Genomic DNA, 27,440 nt, shown 5'->3' on the forward strand with positions numbered 1-27,440 from the left:
AAATAATCGAAAATTTCTAATCTAATGAATGCGACCTTTCATCATCAGACACATTAAACAAATAATCAAATATGCCCTATATATATATAGCATTATCATCAACATTCTAAAAAATGTCTTTACCTAGCATTTGCAGCTCTTCCTTGATAGCTTTAATTTCCACAAAAGCAGCCATACTTTCCTCATAACAACAATCACTGCTTTCATTTCATATGAACTTATTAATGTAATTATTTAGTCTTCCCCAGAGACTTCACCAATTTCATTCTCAATTTTCATCTCTATGACATGGCCCTGCATGTTTTCTGCTCTTAATTAATCCAATACTTTCCTGTGAAATTTTGTTGTCAAGCTTTTCCTATTTGTCTGCATTTTAATCATAATGCTCCAATAATATAATATAAACATAGGGAAAAAAATCAAAACATAATAATTGGATATAAACAAACATAATTTATAGTGGCTTAATTATCCATCAGCACCATTCGAGTGTTCAATCTTCTTATACAAAAAGAACACCATTCTATTGAAATAAATATTTAGTTATCATCTCCATCAGCACCTAATCATTTAGCAGTACTTCTTGTGTTTCAGTGCTTAATTATCCAATAAAGTTCTTATGTCAAGTGAAGTTTCATTGAAAATATTGGCACAGATATAGATATATATGTGCATATATATAAACAACACTTACTTAAGAGAATCCATAGTGCTTTTCCCAATATATGCAACAACAACAAAGTGCATTACAGCATCAAAAGCATTTTCAGAAAATACTTTGTTGACCTGCAGTTTCAGTTAAAGAAGCAAGTTGCAGCATCCAAGTTCTTCCGCAAATATTTAGTTATGAACATCAGCAGTATGGAGTTTTTTTCCTGAAAAACATATCTATGAAAAAAATATTACAAAATTGAAAAAGAATCTTGAATAAAGATATAGGATCTCTTCTAATGAACCTATCTTGAAAGAGGGGAAAAAATCAAAACTTGTATAAAACCGAATAGATCATTGATGACCCGCGAAGCCAAACCGGGCCGAATTCATTACACGGGCCCAGCCCATACTTAGATCCATGGTCTAAGATGGGATGGGACCCGAATGGAGGAAGCGGGTGAAGTGAGTAACCGCCCCGAATTCCTAAATGGAGCATTAAAACTCCCACTCAGGACAAACGATACCACGTTTGTTGCCACGAAAGCCACGAGAGGGGGCATGACCTAAAAAGGAGTAACTGCCCTCGGAACATGGCCTGGAAAGGGTAACCGCCCTCGGCGGTTACTTAAGAACACTTATAAAAAGCCCTAAGGCCAAAGGGGGAAAGGTACATTCACATTTTTCCCACAATACTATTGTCAATTTACCAACCCTCCTACAAAAACTGACTTGATCGTCGGAGAGTTTTCTCGGAGATCCTGTCTCCGGTTCTGTTTTGCAGGTAACTACGGCGGAGATCATCAAATCGGATCCAGCAAGTTATCATTGGTGCGGTGATCGTGGACCTTTTTTACCAACATTTGGTTAAAGGTACACAAAGAACATGTCAGAACCATCACGAACGATCGGCGTTACAACCAGATCCATTAGTATGAACTCAAGGGGTCCACGGATTGCGAATTCGCAACCTGCAAGTACGCAGCCTGTGGTGCCTAGCTCGTCAGGCCCTTCGGGGCAATTGAGTCCCTTATTGGAGGTTCAAGTGCAAAATGAAATGGAGATGTCCAATAGCGATTTCGTACAAATGGCAGGACAAGTCTTGGCTTCAAATATGAGCCAAGCGGCGGGGGATCGAATGATTAGTTTGTTAACCGCAATGGCCGATCATAATACCGCCGTGGCGGCTGCTCCTCAACAACCTGTTGTTGTCTCCACACAACCATCGACTACTGCCGCCATATCTGCGCTTCCGCAGCCATCTCGAGAGCTAACCCAGATAGGTCAGAGTAGTCGCATGAACCCACGCAGCCATCCAAGCAACTACTCGTACCACGATCCTAGTATGACGATCCATCCGACCTGGCAAGCATCCCAACCGACATCGGGAATACCAGGAATCCTTCCACTACAACACACGGAACCCTTGGTTAACGGGCATTCAGAATTAATGGCGTCTGGGGCGAATACGTTTGGGCAGGAGCACACCTGGAACTTTGATCCTATAACCGGACGACGGCTAGAACCACGGCGAGAACAAATCTCAACATCAATTGGCGGGTGGATGCCACCTAGAGTTCACCAGCAGCGGATGGAAGAGGTTCGGCGAATACCCAATCTCGAGTTGGAAGATCAACTACGGAACATGATGGAGCGAATGGGGTACACGCCTAGGGCGAGAGCAGAGGTGCAGAGTGATTCGCCTTTTGCTCCGTCGTTGCGAGAATTTATACCAGATCACAGGATAAAGGCCCCGGCGATACCTAAATACTATGGGGATCCTAATTCTGATCCTGAGGCTCATGTCAGGAACTACAGAGAATTAATGGATGTTGCGGGAGCGAGTGAAAGTATAATTTGCAGATTATTCTCGACCACTTTGGGCGGAGCGGCATCTGATTGGTTTCGGTCTTTACCTGCTGAATCTATTCACAACTGGAATCAATACAGTCGTGATTTCTGTGCCAAGTTCGTGGGCTGTAAAGCGGCAGATGTGACGGATAGGCAGCTGAAGGAGATCAAACGGAGGAACTATAATTCCCTAAGGGAATTTGTTGTCGCATTCAACGATATTCTGGTGCGGTTGCAGAACCCGGATATCGTGAGCATCCGCAACATCATGGCAGATGGAACCACGGATTGGAGCATGCGGGAGGAAATCATCCGCAACAAGCCGCGCACAGTGGCCGAACTCATGAAGATAGCAAAGGAATTCATGGAAGTGGATGATGTCAACAGAGAACATAGAGCTCAAACCCGGAGAGAGAGAGAGATGCTGCTAGATCCACTTCGGACAATCGACGCTAGACCCAGTCCAAGGGTAATTTTGTTCGCAGAGGCGACCGCTCCTTTCAAGGGGGAGGATATCAAACACCATTGAATACGACTCGCCAGGAGGTGTTACTTTGGATCGAAAAGAACCCCCTGAAGAAGGATGTGCGGTTCCCCGAGGCGAAAGGCCGAACTAGTTTGGGGCGATATCCTAACAAATATTGCAGGTTCCACAGATTGAACGGCCATGACACGAACGATTGCTATGAATTGAAGAAGGAAATAGAAAAGCTGATTGAGAGGGGCAAGCTAGGCCAATTCGTAAGAAAAGAAACGATTGATGAGAAAACAACGCTCCCGTATGAGGGAGAAGCAAGGCCCGAAAAGAAACAGAAGAAAGGGGTGATAAACATGATAGCTGGCGGGATCTATGAGCTGCCAACAAAAAGGGCTCACCGTGAACAGCGAAAAAGCAACACGCATAGGGGGGATGCCCTCAATTACTCATTCGCGCGAATCACGGAGCCGCATGCGGATGCTTTGGTGATTACGATGGCTGTAGAAGGATGGGACGTCAAGCGGGTCCTTATTGATACTGGAAGTTCTTGTAATGTTATTACTCGGACTGCATTCAACAAGTTGGGAATTAATGACGAGCGAGTGGAACATACATTCATGGATGTAACTGGTTTTGGAGGTCAATCGTCTCAAACAAGTGGACAAGTGGTGTTGGAAGCAGAAATGGGCGATAAGAATCTAAAATGGCGAGGTGATCTAGAATTCGCAATTGTTGATCTCCCGTTGGCCTACAACATAATTCTGGGGCGTCCGTTCCTATCGGAAACGGAATCGCTCATCTCAATGAAGCACTTGACATTACATTTGCCAACACACCAAGGGCGAGTCATAGTTGAAGGTGATCAACTTGTATCTCAACAAGCCTATACATTGTCACTTGAACCAAAGCCAGGTGAAGTGGATAAAGTTGATGAGAAGTTGCCGGCAGAAGCTGTAACCCCCTCATTTGGATCACATGATATCTCACACAATATCAGTCATAGACATGTTTTCAATTCTCAATCATATAAACTTCAATCTCATATAATATATATGAATGTGGGAAGACTCATATGTTAGGGTTTTGGGGATGTTACAGAAGCATTAGGAGAAACAGAACTATTCGCCATCTCAAATGATAAGAATGTACGAATAGCGGCAGGACTCCCCGAGGAAACGAAGAAAGCCATTACCGAGGTGTTGATCCAATGCGAGTCGGCATTCGCCGCTCCGAATGAAGTGCTGAAAGGAATAAGTCCAGATATAGCAACCCATCGTTTGAATGTGGACAAAGGTGCAACCCCAGTGCGACAGAAAAAGAGAGGACACGCTCCAGAGTGGCAGAAGGCGATTGAAAAAGTTGTGGCGGATTTGCTAAAATCAGATGCAATTCGAGAAGTCACCTATCCGGAGTGGCTAGCCAATGTGGTGCTAGTCAAAAAGCCAAATGGAACGTACAGAATGTGTGTCGACTTCAAGGATCTGAATAAAGCTTGTCCGAAGGATATGTATCCACTACCTAACATTGATATATTAGTAGATGGAACTGCAGGATTTGAAGCTTTATCATTCACCGACGTGAAATCCAGTTACCACCAGATACCCATGGAGAAGGCGGATGAAATCAAAACATCATTCATAACTCATCAGGCGACTTATTGCTTCAAGGTGATGCCCTTCGGATTGAAAAACGCAGGAGCAACATACCAGAGGATGATGAACAAGATATTTTCAGACAAGTCAGGCGAGAACTTCTCAATCTACGTAGATGACATGATCATCAAAAGCAAAAAGATGCGAGACCACCCGCAGGATATCAAAGAAATCCTGGAAGTGCTAATCAAATATGGCCTCAAGTTGAACCCAGAAAAATGCACGTTCGGAGCAAGGGCAGGAAAATTCCTGGGTTTCATTGTTAGTGGCAAGGGAGTTGAGGCGAATCCTGAGAAGGTTAAAGCAGTAATGGAGATGAAAACTCCGAGGAACGTAAGAGAAGTACAAAGACTAAATGGGCGGTTGGTGGCATTAGGGCGATTCATATCATGCTCGGCTAGAAGATGTCTACCTTTCTACAATGCCATCAAAAAATCTAAGTCCTTTGAATGGACGCCGGATTGTCAAGAGGCATTTGAGGGTATAAAGCGACTGCTATGCTATCCGCCCTTAATGAGCAGGCCGGAGGACGGAGAAGATTTATTTCTTTACGTATCCATCACCAGTATGGCGATATGCACTGTAATGGTGCGAGAAGAAGAGGGCCAACAATATCCAGTGTACTATGTGAGCAAGGTCTTGAAGGATGCAGAACTTCGGTATTCGAAGTTGGACAAAATGGCTCTCGCGGTGATAACCACGGCGGCTAGACTAAAACCATACTTTCAGGCGCATACTATCATTGTGAGAACCGGAATTCCAATGCGGAAGGTACTGCAGAAACCTGACGCATCCGGCCGATTAATGGAATGGTCAATTCGCCTGGGGGAATTCGATATTCGCTACGAAGGAAGACCAGCACTAAAGGGTTAAGTACTTGCCGATTTCGTGAATGAATTCACGTGGGATGAAGATGAACGTCCAAAGGCACAAAAAGAAGAGTGGAGCATGTTCACAGATGGGGCATTATCCACAGATGGGGCTGGACTGGGAGTCGTCATCAAAGGCCCGAAGGTTATTCACCTGTACTATGTGGCAAAGTTAACTTTCAAAACTACCAATAATGCCGCAGAGTACGAAGCAATGATATGCGGATTGAAGCTGCTTAATGAACTTACGCCAGAAAGAGTGGTGATCTACAGCGATTCTAAACTCATGATAAATCAGATCACAAAAAACTATCTGGTGAAACAAGAAGATCTGGTCAAATACCATCAGATAGTCGGCAGATTGACGCAGGAGTTAACACACAAGGGAGTCGTCTGGGAAATGGTGCATGTTCCAAGAGGCCAAAACACAAAGGCTGATGAACTGGCAAAAGCAGCGGCGAGTAGAGAACCATGGAATCAAAAAGCATGCAATTTGGAGATAAGATCCGCACCGGCATTTGAAGTCGATCAGATTATGGTCATTGAAGAGCTGGAAGATGATGAAGATTGGCGGATACCTATCCGCCAATATCTGGAGCAGGGAGATTTGCCAGATGACAAAAGCCTAGCCAGAAAGCTAATTGGACAATCAGCGAGATACTCAATTCGAGATGGAACTTTGTATCGAAAATCATATACATGTCCATGGTTGAAATATGTTAGCCACAATGAAGGAGACTACGTACTGCGAGAACTCCATGAAGGAATGTGCGGCGCACATGAAGCATCCGCGGCGTTGGCAAGAAAGGTCAAGTTAATGGGATACTATTGGCCAAAGGTGATGGAGGATTCCCAGAAGATGGTAGCGGAATGTCACAGCTGTCAAATCCATGCGAATGAAAAGCACGTTCCCGGAGCCGAACAAATCTCTATAATGACGGCATGGCCATTCGCAACATGGGGAATCGATATAGTGGGTCCATTCCCAGAAACGACAAAGAAAAGGAAGTACTTGGTAGTCGCAGTTGACCACTTCAGCAAATGGGTAGAAGCGGAGGCAGTAACCGCTCAAACACCTGAACGAATGATCGAGTTCTTACGAGAGAACATTATCATGCGATTTGGAATCCCGTAAAAGCTTATAATTGACAACGGCACCCAGTTCAACTGTGTCAAGTTCAAAGCATACTGCGAAAGCATGGGGATCAAGAATCATTTTTCTTCCGTAAACCATCCCCAATCGAATGGTATGACAGAGGTTACCAACAGGGCCATGATTCAAGGTATCAAGAAGCGGCTAGGTGATAAAAAAACAGGTTGGGCGGATGAGATACCCCATATGTTATGGGCATACAGAACTTCTGTAAAAGTAGCAACTGGCGAAACACCTTTCTCGCTGGTTTATGGAGCCGAAGCAGTCCTACCTGTTGAAATCAAGTCGCCTACAGATCGAATAATTTATTATTGCGACACATAAAATCCTATCAACATTAGAGATGCATTGGATTCTGTTGAAGAACGAAGAGAAAAAGCTTACATGCGAATGGCAGTGTACCGCAATAGAATCAAGAAATATCATGACAGAAGGGTGCGAAAAGTGATAATCAACGAGAACGACTTGGTCTTGAAAAAAGCGGACAAAATACAATCCAGAGATGGCAAAGGCAAATTAGGCGTCAACTGGATCGGACCATACAGAGTATCCAAGAAGCTGGGACCATCAACTTTTGAAATAGAAGAAATGAGCGGAAAAAAGCTCCCGCGCACCTGGAATCTAGAAAATCTGCGCCTATATAAACGGGCCGGGTAGTTCAGGGAAATGACGAGTACTCTTTTTCCTTTTATGAGTTTTTTCCCACTGGGTTTTCTGATAAAAGGTTTTAATGAGGCTTTGATCCCGCACATTTCATATACCAATGTAACAAAAAGTCTTTTCTTTTATCAATAAAGATATTCAATTGTTGCATACGGCGTTTGAGTGCGGATCCTTTTTAGGACAACCACTTCAGTGTGTTATCTACAAACAAAAGGCGGGTAAATTGCGCAAAAACCTTATGGTTAAACTTAAAAACACATAAATGTGTTGCCTATTAAGAAAGGCGGATGCATGATTACGCATCACTCGCAAAAACCTTATGGTTAAACTTAAAAACACATAAATGTGTTGCCTATTAAGAAAGGCGGATGCATGATTACGCATCGTCGCAAAAACCTTATGGTTAAACTTAAAAGCACATAAATGTGTTGCCTATTAAAGAAAGGCGGATGCATGATTACGCATCACTCGCAAAACCTTATGATTAACCTTATGATTATATTATTTTCGAAAGAAAAATTATAAGATAAGGCATAAAATTAAGCGAATTAACGAGTACTCAAAAAATTGCAAAAAGGGTCTGGCCACCCTAGCGGAAATGAAACTAAACTACGAGCAAATACAAATATGGAGTCGGCAAAAGGGCAAGGGTCACGTATGAAAACAAAGGGCAATAAGGAATAAAGCAACAATCGCACGTATAGGTAAAGCGGCAAGCAAAAGAAAATATATATATACGGGCAGTTTGTTACATACAACAGTCCAGATATAAATCAAACTATGCTACAGCTTCCTCTCCTTCACCCCTATGGCCCTCCCCGCCTTCAGCGGCTCCCTCATCTCCTCTAGTGGGCGGATCTGCTTCAAGCGAATCCTCAACCCTCGAATCAGTAATCGCTTCAGAGGGCGGTACCTCTTGCTCAGGCTAAGAAAGGTCTTGTGGTGCCTCTTTTTCCGCGTTCTAAGTAGGGATCTCGCAGCTAATTGGAGGGTTCTGAAAACTCTGCCAATCTAAGAAGAGTACCTCATCTATATCAGCATCCTCGGCTTCCAGCTTGTCCCACTTCTCAGTTAGATCTTTTTCGGGGATGGGAACCTTAGGGCGGCTAAGTACTCGATCTGGATGCCCATGCTCATAAGCAGCATGAATTCGCTCCCCATACCAATAGATGCGAGCACCATCTTCGGCTAGAATCTCCTCAACTTCTTTTGCATCTCTAGAGCCTCCTTGGATGAATTTAGATCATCAAGGACCTTTTGCAGCTCGTCGGACTTAGCCTGGAGGGATCTGAGAGCTTCCTCCTTCTCGCTCATAACCTTCTGACAAGCGCCTTCAAAAGCCTTTACCTTCCCTTGGACATCATCATAAAGCGACTTCTGAGTCGCCAATTCAGTACCAAGGTTCTCCAACTCTTTAGCGCGTTCAGCGTCCCTTAGGAGAGCACCCTCCGCGAAGTTAATAATCTGCATAAAAGATGATTCGCAGATAATAAGAGCGGATAGAAATGTGCGGTTACTACAAATGCAAGATCCTTGAAAGAGAATATCACAAGTAACAATATACCTCTATGGCCCGCTTCTCAATCCCCTCCATAGCAGTAGGAAGCGGCACTTGCTCACGCACGTGGGAAGCAGAGGGGAGTCGTCCAAGGACATTGCATATGGAAGAAACAATGTCCCTACACGAGAAGCTCACAGCCATGCCAAAGGTCCTAGTCCACCACCCGCTGATATCGGGAATTGGCTGCGAATGCATAAGGAGAAATTTCAGGAGAACATCAGATAACTCATAAGGAAAAATTAACAACATAAAAAAGGGGAATAGATCAATATACCTCATGGATTGGTATACTGCTTTTTCCTTTGGACGAGGCGGATACAGGTGTACCGCTAACAGTGAGGGACACAGAAGCGTTTTTCTTTCTGGGACGAGAAGACTCTGTATCCGCAGTATTCTTCCGCTTCCTAGTTAAGGGAAGGTCCTCGGAAGCAGAAGATGGACCTTGTGAAACGGAGGCCCTTGCGGGAGAAGCCGCCTCGATAGAAGTAATCGCCCCTCCAGGAGAATTCGCCCCTGCGACTGAAGTGTTTCCCTCCATTCGCCTCTTCCTTCTCGCTAGGGCTTTAGCCTCCCGATCTGCAGCGAGTTGAGATAAAGGATCACCCCTGCAAAGGGTTAAAAGAAATCATCAACTTGGAAATAAAAAGTACCTTGTACAAAAACGCGATAAGGGATATAGACAACGTGATCCCCCTCGCGATAGGCAATCGCCACTCGGCTCCTTAGCATGTGGAAAGCGTGATCATATGTCCATACAAAGGGAGGAGTACCCTTCAAAAACTTGATCACAGCGGATTCTTCCTCGCTGGGGTAACCGAAGTTCAAACTCTTTACATTTGGTCGGCCCCAACGGCGAAGGAAGTTCGGATTCCCTTCGTGAAACTTGATGAAGAAATAAGATCGGTCCCACTCGCGGATTTTGTTCAGCTTCTCGTCAAAACCATAGTAACCGCTCTGACGGATGAAAGTAAAATACCCCGCCGAACTTTTGAAATGATGAAGCTTGGAGAAAATTTTGAGCGAGAAGGGAACCTCCAGACAATCCGCCAGAAATTTGTCCAGAGTTAAATCGGCCCATCCATTGGGATGCAACTGACCGGGTGCGATTCCGTAACCGCCAAGGACAGAGGCAACCTCATCCGCCAGCGGATACGTGAAGCCGCAGATGATCTGGGCGACGAAAATGGTGAAGTACCCCTTTGGGTAGTCGCCCGGTCCTTTATCCTCCCCGGGAATAAGGGTTTCGAGGCCTTGGAGCCAAGGATACTGCTCCCGCAAATCGTCAATTGTCTCTTGACAAACTAGACTTCTCGACCTGTCCTTCTTCGGTAATAAACGGGGGGTTGGGACAGGTGGTGGAATCAACTTTTTAGGGTCAAAACCTAGGCCCTCATCGGTTGTATTCGCCAGGTGGAGGAAGTCGGCGGGATGAGAATCAGACCCAGGAGAGCTGGTTGAAGCTTCATCAACCATCTCCTCGACCTCATGGGTGCGAAGTCGAGGTCAGGGTTCGACATATTGATGAAGGAAAATGAACAGAAGTAAAGAATCGAGCGAGGTACAAATTCTGGAAAGGAACACTTACATATGAAAGACGACACGGAGAAGAACGGACGCAAAAAGGTTGATGCCGGAAGAGAAACGACGCAAAAGGTGGGTGCCGGAAAAGAAACGACGGGAAAGGGAAAGTCACAATTTTCGAATTTTGAAAATCCAGACAAAAACGAAGAGTCTCCTATAAAAAAGACCCTAAAGGGCTCTTGCCAAACTAAGGGGGAGGCATGTGATGACCCGCGAAGCCAAACCGGGTCGAATTCATTACACGGGCCCAGCCCATACTTAGATCCATGGTCTAAGATGGGATGGGACCCGAATGGAGGAAGCGGGTGAAGTGAGTAACCGCTCCGAATTCCTAAATGGAGCATTAAAACTCCCACTCAGGACAAACGATACCACGTTTGTTGCCACGAAAGCCACGAGAGGGGGCATGACCTAAAAAGGAGTAACCGCCCTCGGAACATGTCCTGGAAGGGGTAACCGCCCTCGGCGGTTACTTAAGAACACTTATAAAAAGCCCTAAGGCCAAAGGGGGAAAGGTACATTCACATTTTTCCCACAATACTATTGTCAATTTACCAACCCTCCTACAAAAACTGACTTGATCATCGGAGAGTTTTCCCGGAGATCCTGTCTCCGGTTCTGTTTTGCAGGTAACTACGGCGGAGATCATCAAATCGGATCCAGCAAGTTATCAATCATACATGTAGAAACACTATGACTAACCTACAGCAGAATTGAAGAAGTAAACTCCAGAAATAAAAATGACACCATAATGGAAAACTAATTGTGAATAAATATTACAAAAAAGAAGTAAATACTTGTTTCCTGTAATTGTGCCTCGTTCAAAATCTGATTGAAAATGTAATGGTTTCAATTGTTTCCTTTAATTGATTACCAAGAACTCAGTCTCTATCCCATTCTCGAATCCCGTCTATAAAACAAAAATGCAATTAGAGAAAGAATAAGAAATGCAAATAAGAGAATGTAGAAAAAAAATACCTAAATGATGTCAACGATGATGAGTAGAAAATGGCTTAAAGGAAAAAAGGTTGGCCTTACTATGGTAGTGGGAGATGAATTCCATAGTTTATATTTGCAGTTTGTGGGAGATGGATTCGGGGTAGTGGAAATAACAGTAAAAAAAAACAGTTTCAGGATAGTGGAAATAACCGTAAAAAAAACAGCAGTTTTATGAAAGAAAGGAGGTTGAAGAGAGAGTAAAAGAAAATTAAATAAAAGAGAAATTAAATATTCTTCAAAAAAAAAACATGTAAACTTAGAAACTCTAAATTCCTGCCACATCAGCGTTTAGTCTACAGATTTAGTATATTTTATAGATGAAACCACAGGATTTTTTTTTTTAAATTTACCCCAATTTATTTAAAAACTCATATTTACCATTCAACCACGTCAGCAAATAAACGACATTTTCATCAAATCGTATAACGAAATAAGCTACAGTCCTGTATTTAAAAAAAAAAAAAACCAAAATCATTTTTCTGAAAAAAGAAAAAGAAAAACCACATAGGTTTTTCCTTTGAAATTTACCCTAAAAATTTTCATCCTCATCAGAATTAGGCCTTCTTCATGTTTACAAAGTCTAGATAGAGTATCTGGCCCACATCCACATATGTAAACTACCTCGGCTCCATTTGTTCTTATTCAAAAGAATCAAAACCGACCTCCAAAATATTTCCATCATTATCTGTTTCATTTCTGTATCCTCTTCTTAAACTGATAAAGGGAAAGTCTATTGCTTTTCTCTTGAAAGCTGGAGAACTTCCTGATAATTATCGATTCTACCATTTACTAATTTCTACAAATGTTTCCTTACTGAATACTGATCAATTTCTTGCAAGTTAAGTACTGACTATGCTATCTTCTACCACAGTGATATCCCCAGCTCCAAAGTGTCGAACTTTCCTCCCAAGGTTTAACCTTTTCCCGCCTAAAGCTCCAATTTTAGTGGGGAGGTGTTACCATTTCAGGTCTAGAATGGCTTCTGTTAGTAGTTTTGTTGTAAAATCGCAAATGGGTACTTCTGGAAGTGGTGATAATGGTTTTAGTACATTGGTGGAATACATGGGTAAGGGAGGAATTAATGTAGGAGATGATTTGGTGTTGCTGTTTAGTCATATTCAGTATGCTTGCAAGAGAATTGCTGCTCTTGTGGCTTCTCCTTTCAATTCCAGTCTTTCCAAACAAAGTATTGTTGCTGGTGATGGGAGTGGCTCTGACAGGGATGCCCCGAAGCCGCTCGATATTGTCTCGGTTTGTTCACTGCTTACTATTGATTGAACTTCACATTTGTAAATTTTAGATTTTTTCCTTTGCTCTGATGAAGTTCATGATTTTCGAATGCCTAAGAAAAAGATCAAAATGTTTATGCCATGTATTGAAATTTACTAACTTTGAGGCTTTTAGGATTCATTTTGAGTTGTTGGAGTTCATGCTTATCAATTTATAACCTTCCTTGGATGATTAGTGAGGGCTTTATGGCCGGATTAGGTATCCTAGCTTCAATAGCTCATAGCAGTATAATGGACTAGTTGAGAGCTCTATGTAGTGATGTTTGATTATTCAAAACTTTTATAATGGATCCGATTAATTGGGTTCGAGTTTGATCAATCACGAAAGGCGATCTTTCTCTCAATTAAGATATGCTACCTTCACACCTAGCTTAAGAATTAAAGTTTGATGCATAGGCTAGTGATTGAACTTGACACACCTTTCTTGAGAGACTAGATTCCCTTCACTAAAACCAACCTTAATTGGCAGTTTTGAGCTTTAGTGTTCAGTAATCCATAACAACATCTGAGGGAAGATAATAAATTCAATATCTTATTGGCTTTTCCCGGAAATTAGTAAAATCTTGGCGGGTCGCTCATAATTCAGTTGTTTTGCTAAGTGCAGAATGAAATAATCTTGGCTTCTCTTAAAAATTCTGGGAAAGTGGCTGTGATGGCTTCAGAAGAAGATGATGCTCCAATTTGGATAAATGATGATGGTCCTTTTGCGGTGGTAACAGATCCCCTTGATGGTTCTCGAAATATCGATGCATCCATACCTACAGGTACAATTTTTGGCATTTACAGACGCCTTGAAGAACTGGATCATCTACCACAGAACGAGAAGGCTATGCTGAATTCATTGCAGAGTGGAACTAGACTTGTAGCAGCTGGTTATGTCCTCTATTCATCAGCAACAATACTTTGTGCCACTTTTGGTTCTGGAACGCACGCATTTACACTGGATCATTCAACAGGAGACTTCATTCTTACTCACCCAGGCATTAAGATTCCTCCTCGAGGTAAAATATCTTGGTTAAATCAATCGTACTAATTTGTGATCTCTGCCTGAAAATATAAAATAATTTTTTTTTAAAGAGACAATGGAATTCTAAACGTTGGTAAGAAAGTCTTGAGAACCAATTTTGACTTCTGTTTGCTTTGTCAGGGCAAATCTATTCTGTAAATGATGCTCGATATTTTGACTGGCCTGAAGGATTAAGGCAATATATTGACACTGTTAGACAAGGAAAAGGCAGATACCCAAAGAAGTACTCTGCTCGTTATATATGTTCTCTTGTAGCTGATTTTCATCGGACTTTGATGTACGGTGGAGTAGCAATGAATCCAAGGGACCATCTTCGGCTGGTTTATGAAGCAAATCCTCTTAGTTTTTTGGCGGAGCAAGCAGGGGGCAGAGGTTCTGATGGTAAACATAGGATACTTTCAATCCAACCTGTCAAATTGCATCAGAGACTTCCTCTATTTCTAGGAAGCCCTGAGGACATTGAAGAACTTGAGAGTTACGGAAATGTACAACAAAAAGTAAATCCTGGATATGAAGTTTGATGGTATTAGCGATCACTTAAGATGGTGTGTTGTATATTGATCTTGTGCCGGGAGCTATTTTCAGGTCTGCATTTATTGCCACCATTCCAACCACTGATAGATGTAATTAGTAATATTGCATAAGAATTTTGGCATGAAACACTAAAGATGACTTGGAATATTGTATTCATTTTTCCTGTTATCTTCTCATTTTCCTTATAAATAGTGATTGTTATAGTGTTAACATGTAAATACCTTTGTATGTCACTATAGGTTTACTAATTAAATCCTTGTAAAATACACCTTTTCAGTTTGATAATGATTTTCTACTTCACCAGTTATGAACTACTATGCTTTCGCATTCCAGTATGTAAAAGTGCCTTGAGTAGATACTTCTAGTAATGTTCCTAAGCATAAATAGATTCATTATTTTTGTTGTCACTGTTTTAATTTTATAGGTTTATGTTATTACTATAGTTGGAGTGAAAAAGCTAAGATAAACGAACAGAAATCATAAAGTTCAATCTTATGTGCTTGCTTGGTGATAAAAATCTTCAAAATTAGAAAAATTCTCCATTTGCAAGATAAGTAACCAGGTGGGAACAAAACTTTTGTTGAGACTCTCATATCATGTATAAATGTACACTTTTGTATTATTAACTTTTCAGAAGCTACAAATTGGTGATTGATTACTAGTTACTTGTTGATGATGGAGATGATAAGACAATGAACTGCTACTGCAACTAGCTATACAAGTCAATAGAGATCTTTCTACATCTGTTGTGACTCTCTTTTTTATCAATGAAATTGCATATTCTAGAAGCTCTGAATGACATGGTAATGTGAGAGGACCATTGCTTGGCAATCCGAACTCTTCCTCAGCCAAATTGAATAGGTGTATGATCATTTCATTGTTAAGATATTCTAAAGGAAGCAGAAAGCGCTTCTGATCTGCAGAGTACACAACAAAGAAACCTTTTTTAGCTTTTGCAGACGTGCTGCAGCTGCTTGTATGTGTAGTTTCAATTGTCGTCGGTGGAAAATAGATTCTTTTTCACCTAATAGCAGCCAACTTCTGCCACTTCCTTGCTAATTTGAGAAGCTTTTTAGTGTTCATCATCTTGTGAGAGATTTGGAATAGGAAAATTGAAGAGAGAAAGATTGGAATAGTAGTAGTAGTGAATGGTAATGTTGTGAGGAGTGTGGAATGAAAAGGCAATAGCAAATGACTATATATATATGTTAAGATAAGAATGGAGATAGAAGCATAATAGCAAAGCCATGTGATGAGATGAGTGGTTGAAAGAGAGATGGGGGTTTGTGTTTGATGAATTTAGGGCAATAGCTTCTGATATGAGAGCAGACATTTACCAAATCATTGATACACATACCAAACCAAACCATGTTATCCTCAAAAAAGTTAGTTGGCCATTCAATGCATACCAGACTATAAATCTATAATGGGTGACCCAATTATGTTTTCTTGTCTTGGAGTTTATGTTAGATTTTCTATTGTCTTTCCACAAAACTTACCAGGAAATCAACTTATTCTTCTTTTGAAATAAATAAGGTGCATAGTTTTTTTTTACTAAAAGAAAGTCTATCATTTAACTAGCACGAGAAACAATTATAGCTCTAATAGAAGATGGACACGAGTACATTCATGTTCCTTTACTTGTTGCAGAATCAACAGCTCTCTCTAACAGATGAGCAACTTGATTCACAGACCTACGACAAAAAAAAAAAAAAAACAAAACGAATAGACCCAACAACGACGATCGCCCATATCTTGCCTATAGTATGATCTAATTGTAGCTCCTTCAATCAACTCAAAGCTTCTCTACAACTCAGTGCCTCCTCTAAAGATGAACCACCTGTTGGGAATTTTTCTTGATCGCGACAATTTAGCGGAAGCGATAAAACAATTTTATTGAATTTATGAGGTTTACAAGAGGGTGTTCTCTATAAACTGTCCAGAGTTACAATGAGATAAACAAAATTGTACACCCAGGTGTTTCCCGAAAAGACCCGAAATAATTATCTTTACTATTTTGTCTCTCCCCAAAATAATTAAACTAACCTCTAAAATAAACTCTAAAAAATTCACAAGGCACAATTGTGCCTCCTCTCACTACATCTTCCTCAACTCTCCAATCTCTCTTTTTATTTTTTTCCCACAATTGTTTCATTGGCACTCTAAATCCATGACCTTATATAGCCATATTCTTGAAGACTTTTTTAACTAATTAGTTGAGAAAGTCAAGGTTTCATATGTGCCATGATTTGTGCCCATAAATCATGGCACAACTTGTTTGACCATCTTTTTTTTTAATAATAATATAAATTACATAAACAATCCCCTATTAATACAAATTACAAAAATAGTCTCTCATTAATTGGGACTTCACAACAATTCCATTTTTTTATTTAATTGTTTTAAATTAATAGTTAATTTTCTCAACACCACCACCCCCATCTTATAATGGATCGGATGTCAAGCAGCTAAATCTAATTGAAAATTGAATTTTTTGTGAGAGATTTTAAATCTCTGATCATCATATTCTCAAAATTTAGTGACAATCAATACCTTTAACCCCTCATTAAGTTATTGCAGACAATTGTTTCAAGCGTTAAACGTGTATATATTCACCATCTGAGTCAAATGTATATATGTAACTCTTAACTTCTTTAACAGTTGAAACTTGTGCTTCGAGTACAAACCAAATACAGGCAGAGTTCGAAAAATAAGAAGAGAAGCATGAAAAAGTTTCACAAAGCTGTGATGAATTAATAAATAAATCAATTGGATTTACATTTGTATGTATTGTTCTTAAGTCTAACTATAAATATTCTTTAAAAGCTACAAATAGGTAACTGGTGTTGTAGATGAAAAGGCAAAGAACAACAACTAATTGCTATGGAAGTTAATAATGCTCTTTTTACATCTCTATTTACTTGCTGTTTGATCAAACCGATTGCATATTCCATAATCTTGGCCTCACATGGTAGTGTAAGAGGGCCACTGCCTGGCAATCCGAACTCGTCTTCAGCCATGTTGAAGAGCTCTATGATAATTTCATTGTTAAGATATTCCAAAGGAAGCAGAAAACGTTTTTGATCGGCAGAGTATACTGCAAAGTATCCCTTCTCAGCTTTTGCAGATGTACTGCAACTCCTAGTATCAGTAGTGCCAATGGTATGTGGCAACGTGATTCTTCTCCGCTTGAGAGCAGCCAGTTTCTGCCATTTTCTTGCCAATTTGATGAGCTTCTTGGCACTGATATTCATATTCTTGGTAGAGAAAAGATTAGCTTTTTTTAGCGGATTTGTGATGAGTGGAAGGCAAAGGAAGAGACTTGGCTATATATATACAGTGTGTGCAGGAGAAGTCCTTATGATGGAGATCCCAAAGTGCAGGGATAAATGGGAAGCAGGCCATGTGAGAAGTGGATATGAGATCAAGGCTGTTGGACAATTGGGTAAGTTGGCTTTGTCTTTGGCAATTATATAATTAGTTTTGAGAATAAATAGTACATTTGTGGCTCTAAAGAAATGAATATAATTTAGTACACAAATCTGTGAATGCATTTATTTGAAACCAACATATCCAAACATATTTATGCAGATCACATGCCTCTGAAAATGATATCTTGTTTGACATCTACAGTAATCACAAGGATAGATCCAATATCTATCTGAATATCCAAATCTTTAAACTAAAGAAACAAACTTGTGCATTTTGAAATAATTGCAGATTATGCTGTTCCAAAAAGAAAAGTAAAAGAAATTAATTGCTTGATGCCTATTTTTCACAGCAAATCCTTTGAAATTTTTGATAGGGCCCCTTCACTTGTTAGTCTCTAAATTGTTCTTTAGACATGATCATATGGCTATGTTCAATCTTAGGGCATACAATAAATCAATTAGGATCAAGATGTGGACTTCATTGCATGCCAAACAAAATTATGAACTGTGAAAGATGTTAATCATATGTATTATCAATAATTAGGGGTAAAATCTGAGATGGAAACTATAGACCAAGCTTTTTTCCTTGGTGATTAGGGGGAAAAATGGCACTTTACCACCAACGCTGGAAGTTATTTTTGCACCTTATTCTTTTAAATACTTATAAATGTGGAGCAAAGGTTAACGGGGATACATCTAAATCTTCATTCCAACTAGTTATGTAGCAGAATTATGGGTGAAAGCTGACAGAGTTGTTCAAGTTTTGTTTAAGATGAAATAGATAGTACTTGAAGCTGGATCCTACAAGACATTTGCGTATTCTTAGAAATGTTTTTACCAAAATTTCTTAAAAAAGATGTATCAGGACATGTTTTATTTGGGGACTCGGTCCATTTCACTCAAGCCTGGAATCATTCGGTTTTCACCTTGGACATCGGGATTTAATCCGGACTCACACAAGTCCACCTCTGCGCAAGTTTGGGTACATTTTTATAACTTGCCTTGGGAATTTTGAGATACACGGATCATTGCGAGTATTGCACGTGTGGTAGGGGTGCCTATTCGTTTCGATCATAATACTGTTAATGGAGAGTTTGGCCATTACGCCAGGGTGTTGATAGATGTTGATTTGTCAAGGGATATTCAGTCGAAGCTTAGAGTGGATACGGATAATCAGAAGTTGTGGGTTTATTTAGAGTATGAGAAGCTCCCGACTCTTTGTGGCACTTGTTCGTCCATTGGGCATACCACGGCGCAGTGTAGGCGCAACAACAGAGAAGTAAAACCTCAAATGCAGAGGCATATGAAGTCAAGTAAGAGTGGAGCGGCACCTAATGCACATGAAAATCTGGATGTTCATTCGGAACCAAATGAAGCTCACGCTTCTTCTGCCGCGGATGATGCGGGAAAAAGCAAAGTAGCAGAAGACACTTTACAATTAATTCTTCATCCCGCCGTTCAGGGAATTGAGGAGGGTTCCAAACGTTGGGGAGACTGCAGTGATGAGGAAGACCTCCCAGCAGCAGAGACCAGTACTCCTCGTACAGCTGAGCGAGTTGCTGAAGGTAACTTGACGGGTTCTTCAGAACGACCTCAGGATAATGATATTTACATTCCTGGTGTGGATACTGACTGGATAACAACTAGAAAGAAGGATAAGGCCAAGATGACGGGTACTAATACATATTCTCGCTCTAAGGGGCGGAACAGGCCGATTATCAATTACACATGATTGTGCTGTATTGGAATTGCAGGGGAATTAATAACCCTGGAACTCAACGGGCGTTGAAGCTCATTTGTCAAGTAAATCACCCGGATTTGGTATGTATTTCTGAACCCATGGTTACTTTGGATAAAATTCCTACGTTTTTCTGGAATTCGATTGGCTTACAGTTTGTTGAAAGCAATCCTTGTAATTCTATTTGGCTTTTCTGCAAAATCGGTAATATCAATCTTTGCAACATCATTTTGAATCATGATCAGCACATTACTATTAGATATGGTACTGCAGTGGGTTTTTCCCAATTTACTTTTGTATATGGCAGCAATTATTTTGGTCGACGGCGTCTGCTTTGGGATTCTGTCAGTACTATTGATGATAGCAGAAAAAAATGGTTATTGGAGATTTCAATGCGATTACAGGGGCTCACGAAAAAACAGGACGCATTCCGTCTGATATTAGCTGTAGGGAGTTCCGTGATTTTATTAACAACAATGAGCTTATCGAAGTGGCTAATGCAGGCTTGCAGTACACTTGGTCAAACGGTCGGTTTGGCACTGAACATGTTGAAAGTAGACTTGATAGGGCTCTTGTGTCTGAGGATTTTGTGGATTCCTGGAGTACTATCAGCTGTACGGCTCTCTCCCGCTACCAATCAGATCATAGTCCTTTGTTATTATTTTGCCAAAACGGTACAGTAAGGCATTCCCGGTTTCGGTTCTTTTCCATGTGGACTACCCATGTCTCGCTGCGGGATATGGTTTTTGCGCACTGGTAAGGTACTCATGTCTCTTTACCACCAGCACAACTTTTCTGCTACAAACTGAAATCATTAAGGGCTAAGCTCCGGGTCTGGAACAGAGAGATCTTTGGCAGAGTTGAGAATAATATTGCAGCTGCAAATTCGCGCCTCTCGAGTATACAACAAGTTATTTCTTCTCAAGGTCTGAATGAGGTAAACCGTGTGCAGGAAGTGGAAGGAAAACAAGATTTAGATCTTCAGTTATTCAGACAGGAGCTTCTCCTTCAGGATAAAAGTAGAGAAAAATGGCTTGAAGCGGGGGATCGTAACTCGAGCTATTTCCATCGCGCAGCTAAGGGTAGGAAAACTCGTTCATCTCTTGATACCCTTCTTATTGACGGTGTTCTGGTCAACGATGAGAATGTGATCGCACAACATGTCGTGGATTATTACTCAAATCTGTTCACAAGCAGCAGGCCTCTAGTCGACCATGCCTCAATCACTGAGGTAATTCCGGCTTGCGTCACATCGATGGATAATGAGCTTTTAACTCGGCAACCTTCGGTTGATGAGATTAGGTCAACAGTATTGGGACATAATTAGCACGGATCTTTGTAAGATGGTTCAGAGTTTTTTTTGCTTCGGACTACATGTTGTCGGGGATGAATTCCAGTATTATGACTCTGCTTCCCAAATCTGCTGATGCTATAGAAATTCATCAGTTTAGGCCAATTGCTATGGGTAATTTCAATTATAAAATTATATCGAAAATTCTCGCAGACAGGCTGGCCCCTATTGCTTCTCGTATTGTGTCAGACAATCAATTCGGATTCATTTCTGGTCGAAGTATTCATCATTGTATTGCTGCGGCTTCTGAAGGTATTAACATGTTGAATAAAAACTGTTATGGTGGTAACATGGCCTTGAAGATTGATATTAGAAAGGCTTTTGATACACTTGATTGGAACTTCCTCTTGGCTGTTCTTGAAGCATTTGGTTTCTCATTGCAATTTAGAGACTGGATTTTGGAAGTTCTTCGATCAGCTAGAATCTCTATTGCTCTGGAAGGCGGAATTAAGGGGTTTTTTGGCTGTTCTTGTGGTGTGCGACAGGGCGATCCTCTTTCCCCTATTCTTTTTGGCATTGCTGAAGACTTTTTTAGCCAGTGGCTGGCTAAGCTGGTCAGGAACAATCAGTTTCAGACTATGACTTATAACAGGCAAGCTTCTTTTCCTTCGCACCTCCTCTATGCAGATGATATGTTGTTGTTTGCAAGGGCTACCCTAAAGAACATAAAGTGCATCAAGGATCTTTTTGATTTCTATGCAGCAATCTCTGGTCAGACGGTTAATTGGGAAAAATCTGAGGTGTTTTTTGGGAATCGGATCAGCATTCAGCGCCAAAACAGACTTGTCAGCATATTGGGAATTCGGCGTGTGAGCTTACCTTTCAATTACCTTGGAGTTCTGCTCTTTCAGGGAGCCCCGAAGGCAAGGTTTTTGCAACCTTTAATGGATCGATTTATTGCTAAATTCAATCGCTGGAAAGGGCAAACGCTTTCTCTGGCGGGCAGACTCACTCTAATTAAATCTGCTTTAACGGGAGCTTTGATCCACTCATTCATGGTTTACAAATGTCCTGTCTCGCTAATCACAAAAATTGATAAAGCCCTCCGGAATTTTCTTTAGACGGGAAATAGGGATCAGCGGAAACTTTGCACTGTTGCCTGGCGTATCTGTTGTCAACCTTTAGAGTGTGGTGGACTGGGAATTAAAAACATGGGTATGTTTAATTCAGGACTTCTTGGGAAGTTCAGTTGGGAACTTTTAAAAGGCAACGGCTTCATTCCTAAGCTTCTGATTACTCGCTTTCACACGTATTCGGGCTTACCAAATCCATACATCTCAAACTCGTCGGTCTGGTCTTCCATGAGGAGGGTATATGAACAAATTAGAGAGGACATTGTGTGGTGGTTCGGAGACAACTCCCGGCTAAATTTCTGGACCGACTCGTGGATATCCCCGTCTGTCGCTGATCAGCTCGGCATTCCGCCTAAAAATCAGCGCACACTTTTTGAGCCGGTGCGAAATTACAGGTTGGATAACTCGTGGAATAACTTGGACCGGCTTCCCGAACAAGTCCAGACTCGTATTCTTCGGGTTCAGGGTAATCGGGATGGAACCGACACCTGCATTTGGAAACATTCCATGTCGGGAGAGCTTACGACTAAATCCTTGTACAGCTCGCTCCGCTCTGTTTCGCCGGCGGTTCCCTGGAATCGCTTCATCTGGAATGCATTTGTCCCTCCTCGACGTTCGTTTGCCTGCTGGCTGGTAATTCATGGGAAAATCTCGGTTCAGGTTAATCTTCAGGTACGCGGCTTCTCTCTTGCTTCGAGATGTGCCTTGTGTAATTGCAATATCGAGACTTTGGATCACCTTTTTGTTACGTGTTGGATTGTGAGACGTCTTTGGGCGATGGTCTTTAATTACTTTGCGGTTACTCTCTGCTTTATGACTACTTTTGAGGCTTTATTTAGTGTTATTAGAGCGGTTAGCTTCCGATCGAAGAAACGCAACTTGTGGAACTTGGCGACGGTTACTACGGTTTGGTATATTTGGCATATTAGGAACCTGGCTGTGTTTGAAAACAAACTCCCTTCAATCCAAGTTCTTCTGAACCGTCTCTTCTTCCTCTTCCACGAGCCTAAATGGACCTCCTCTTCAACGTCTCGGGTCAGGCCACCTCCGGAACCGGACTTCATTACGGTGCGCTGGGTTCTGCCCCCGACTGGCTGGATTAAGGTTAACACCGACGGGGCTGCAGAGGGTGCTCCTGGCATCGCTGGCGCTGGGGGGATTTTCATAAACGGAAGAGGTTTTGTAACGGGCTGTTTCGCCTTTCCCATTGCCGATTCTTATGCTCATACGGCCGAGCTGATGGCGATCGTCTTTGCTATTGAAGCTGCCTGGGAAAGAGGCTGGCACAATTTGTGGATTGAATCTGACTCGGCATATGCGGTTAAGTTGCTAAATGACAAATCTACTGCGGTTCCATGGAGGATTAAGCAAGAATGGTTAAGCTGCTTATCACGTTATTCGTCTATGAACTGCAGAATCACTTATATCTTCAGGGAAGGTAATCAAGCTGCGGATCGTCTCGCCTGTTTTGGCAAATCTGCGTCAGCACTCCACTGGTGGCACTCTGTGCCTTATTTTTGCCAATCTCATGTTTTCGATGACCTTTGTAATGTTGCTCATATTCGTTTTCTTTAATTCCCCCTTTGTAATTTTCTATTTTTTATTAATAATATTCAAGGTTGCTTAAGTGCGTTAGGGGTGCCAACCTAGTTGGGATGTCTAACCTCTTAATCGCGTCCCAATCTTTCATTAAAAAAAGGGTCAGGTTTTATTTAAAAATATTTGGAATTTGTCCCAAGCTATCTATGAATTTGCAAACGTTTATAGAAGACAACCGTTCAATGCTATGATGCTGAAATTCAATTTAGTTGCAGATTTTTAATTCAATGAAAGTTGAAACTATCTTAGGCATAATTATCTTTTCATGTATGTTCAGGTTGAACCTGTTGTCCTTTAGCTAGTATATGGAGTTATTGACCAAATACAAACAGTAGAACAAAAGAGAATATCAAGCAGCCCATGTGAGTGGTGGATATGAGATCAATCCAATGGGTAAATTGTCTTGTCTTTGCCAATTATATAATTAGATATCAAAATAAATATATATTTTTTGTTGTGGACCACAAAATAAATGCATATATTGGAAGCTGTTACAATGGTGCAGGTTTCAAATTTGTTGCAAAGAAATAGCATAACATAATGGACCTAATATGCAAAAACTGACAAACTTATTTATGCAGATCATCACATCTTGATTGGAATATTGAGTAATCATAAGGCTAGATCCAGGTTCTACTTCTTTATATAATTTTATCAGGAGTCACATCTTTCTTCATGAAGAATCATGGAAGTAATATTTCAATTGCAAGATCATGAAAATTATTTGAGTCACAATGTGAATTTTTGTATATCATAAAAAATTCAAGTGTTATCTACAAATCTAGTCATGTTTAAAAGCTTTAGAAGCTGTAAATTGGTAATTGAATGCTAGTTACAGTATGATGGAGATGGTAAGATAATGAACTGCTACTGCAACTATCTATACAAGTCAATAGAGATCTTTCTACATCTTTTGTGACTCGCTGCTTGATCAATGCAATTGCAAATTCCAGAAGCTCTGATTGACATGGTAATGTGAGAGGACCATTGCTTGGCAATCCGAACTCTTCCTCTGCCAAATGGAATAGGTGTATGATGATTTCATTGTTAAGATATTCCAAAGGAAGCAGAAAACGCTTCTGATCCGCGGAGTACACAACAAAGCAACCTTTTTCAGCTTTTGTAGATGTGCTGCAGCTGCTTGTATGTGTAGTTTCAACAGTTGGTGGCATAGTAAGTCTTTTTCGCCTAATAGCAGCCAACTTCTGCCACTTTTTTGCTAGTTTTAGAAGCTTTTTAACGCTCATCATCTTGTGAAAGATTAGGAGTAGAAGAATCAAATTAAGAGAGAAAGGTTGAAGTAGTAGTAGTAGTGAGTGGTAATGTTATGAGGAGTGTGGAATGAAATGGAAATAGCAAATGACTAAATATATAAGGATTGTGAAGCAAAGGCATGTGAGGAGATGAGTGGTTGAAAAAGAAGTGGGGACTTGTGTTTGATGAAGGTGGATGCATATATTGAATATGGATTGTGATATTTCAGTATCTATATATTCTATTTGTACGTAGCAGAACAAAACCATGTTATCCTCAAGAAAGATAAATAAAATGGTTCCAAATTCAATGCATACCAGACTATTACAAGTGACCCACTTCTGTTTTCTTGTCTGGGGTTAAATTTTCTATTATCTATTGTGGTTGTGCATCCACATTTCTTTAGTGATAGTCAATACTTCTAACCCATTCATTAAGTTATTCCAAACAAATTGTTTGAAGCGTTAAACACATAAATCCAAACACGACCCACAAACTTTTGGGATGGCATAGGCACAGGTTTCGTGGATACTAGATACTACCCAACTCTAATGAGACTATCCAACTCTAATGAGACTACGTATAAAATTTTTTTGGGATGACAATGAAATTTAAAAAACTACCCGTGACAGCTATTGGCAGAAAAGGTTCCCATTACTAGTCATTTATTTGCTAATTTATATTTGTTCGTGTTTGGTTTGTATTAGGTTTCCAGGTCATGTGTACTATTACCATCTCTATACATACGTACTGATAGTATTGGTTAATTCAATTATTCTCAAAGTTAAATATAACTTGGGAGGAAAAGGATCCTTGTATCATCTGCATTTACAAATTGAGTGTCACACCTTGGTGTCCTGCAGGGCGCGAGGCGAGTTCGAGGGGAGCTTGCTTTTTAGCCGTTTTCCAACTCAAGCTGTAATCATCATACATTCATACACGAGATTTTTCTTTATCATAAATTTGCTTCCTTTTGTCATCTCAGGCAGTATCATAGAGCAGGACGCTTACGATCATCATACCTGACGAATTCTTGACCCATTTCAAGGTGGATCTGTATAACATCTTTTCCTTAGGTCTCCCAAGTGGCTCCTCTTGCTTAACCTTTAGATCTAAAGTTTTAACAAAGAGGTCTTGTACTTCGCTGACAGATACCATGGAGATCAATGCTTATTTTCCGAGCTTTTATTGCTCCCACGAATCGGGATACAAATAGATCCTTTAAATGTGTAAATGAATCTATTTATCTTGCGGCCAATTCTCTTTACCATTCCTATGGTACCCCAAGTAGAGCAATAGGAAACCTTTCACATCATGACATCATTCTCGGTGTACAAGTTGATCATGCGCATGAATGCCGCACAATGCTCATTTGGATCCTCTCCACCAGAATAATCAGAAAAGCAAGGTTATTTTCCTTTGTGGTGGAAAAACACTGTATATAATTCATTGCGAAAGAGGAGTGTGGGATGGTATTTGATTGCTTACCATTCCATGGAGCACTCTATTTCATTCTCGAGCTAAAGCTTTCTCATAATTGTCCCTGGACTAGCGTTGTCTAAGACTTCTTTGTCTTTTTCTTTTTGTCGAGTGCTTTCCTTCCCATGTGTAGTCTACTCACACTTTGGGCAGGGCTTTAAAGCTTATGTTTTGTCCCCATTTTCATGTGTTCGGAGAAAGATGTTTTATTTTTTGCATAAATAAGCCCATGACTGTTGATTCTCCTTTTGTAACTGCAACTGTGTTCAAGCCATTTGGGCTTGAGTTTCCTGCATTTTTTTTTTGTAATGTAGTGAGTAATATTGCACTGGAATCTGTTGCATCTGGCTTCTTTGTTGTGTTACCCTCGAAGTTACAAACTTCGAGGTTTTGCCCGTGATTAGCTGAGATCCTCTCTTCCCCTCATGTCGAGTAGTTAAAGACATCTCTTGAGTCCTCCAACCGAGATGTGAGCCCTTTTCGACTATTGTCTTTGGGCAACATCTCTTCCATGTCTTGGAGAAATGTTTTGAGTTGTGAAGGCTGAAGATCTGGAGATCACGGAGTAAGACCCACACTCACTTTGTTGGGTCTTGTCCAACTTTGACTCCTATAACTGTCCATTGACCTGCAACAGAGTGGGAAGAGGAGGAAGCTCTCATCTTATAATAAAGTTCTCCGTCCTGAATATAATTTAAATGAACACGCTTCTTAACTATCCAGTTACTGATCAATATAATGGCAATTGAATAATTCCTAATTATAAACCGAAAATAATCTAATTTTTTCCTAAAGAGAAAAGGAGGTTCTCTTTTTTGATTTCCAATTCTTTGTTAAACAAGGAGTAATTCTACCATTCTATATAAATAAACAACAATACAATTCAGCAATACAATTCAAATTATTAATCAAAGTATTTGTGTAACTACCAGTTGATTCATTTGACTTTCGTTTCAGATGATGAGCACTCCAGTGATTCCAGTAGTATTGATGGCTGCTGTGTATGAAGTGGGTGGGTGATATGGCCGGCTGAACTAGTATGGGCTGCGTTGATTATGAACATTGGGCGGCTGATAAGAAATTTGAAGTGGGAGATGTTACTGGTTTTCAATTACAACTATCAATTTATTAGCATCTATTAGTGTTGTTAAATTTTGTATTGTGTTTCCACAAAATTTACCAGGAAATAAACTTGTTCATAATCATA

The 27,440-nt window shown here is 40.7% G+C and overlaps 2 protein-coding genes and 1 pseudogene across 2 annotated transcripts; 1 reads left to right on the top strand and 2 right to left on the bottom strand.

Moving 5' to 3' along the window:
• Positions 1–12,102: 12,102 nt before the first annotated feature.
• Positions 12,103–14,662, top strand: LOC136227574 (uncharacterized). The gene is made up of 3 exons (XM_066016271.1): positions 12,103–12,709; positions 13,352–13,748; positions 13,895–14,662. The coding sequence occupies exons 1-3, from the start codon at positions 12,311–12,313 to the stop codon at positions 14,293–14,295; spliced, it is 1,197 nt and encodes a 398-aa protein (XP_065872343.1). The 5' UTR covers positions 12,103–12,310; the 3' UTR covers positions 14,296–14,662.
• Positions 14,663–14,938: 276 nt separating this feature from the next.
• Positions 14,939–15,462, bottom strand: LOC136227575 (auxin-responsive protein SAUR68-like; annotated as a pseudogene).
• An 8,742-nt stretch (positions 15,463–24,204) lies between these two features.
• On the bottom strand, positions 24,205–24,819 carry LOC136227542 (auxin-responsive protein SAUR68-like). The gene has a single exon (XM_066016237.1). It carries the CDS (start codon positions 24,748–24,750, stop codon positions 24,301–24,303), a length of 450 nt encoding a protein of 149 aa, XP_065872309.1. The 5' UTR covers positions 24,751–24,819; the 3' UTR covers positions 24,205–24,300.
• Between the last annotated feature and the right edge of the window lie 2,621 nt (positions 24,820–27,440).

Source organism: Euphorbia lathyris, chromosome 4 (genome assembly GCF_963576675.1).
Source record: "Euphorbia lathyris chromosome 4, ddEupLath1.1, whole genome shotgun sequence".
NCBI classification, from domain to species: Eukaryota; Viridiplantae; Streptophyta; class Magnoliopsida; order Malpighiales; family Euphorbiaceae; genus Euphorbia; species Euphorbia lathyris.

Coding starts and splice junctions, on each gene's coding strand:
- LOC136227574 (XM_066016271.1), top strand. CDS start 12,311: ATGCTATCTTCTACCACAGTGATATCCCCAGCTCCAAAGTGTCGAACT. Junction 12,710..13,351: donor AGCCGCTCGATATTGTCTCG/GTTTGTTCACTG, acceptor TGCTAAGTGCAG/AATGAAATAATCTTGGCTTC. Junction 13,749..13,894: donor CATTAAGATTCCTCCTCGAG/GTAAAATATCTT, acceptor TTGCTTTGTCAG/GGCAAATCTATTCTGTAAAT.
- LOC136227542 (XM_066016237.1), bottom strand. CDS start 24,750: ATGATGAGCGTTAAAAAGCTTCTAAAACTAGCAAAAAAGTGGCAGAAG.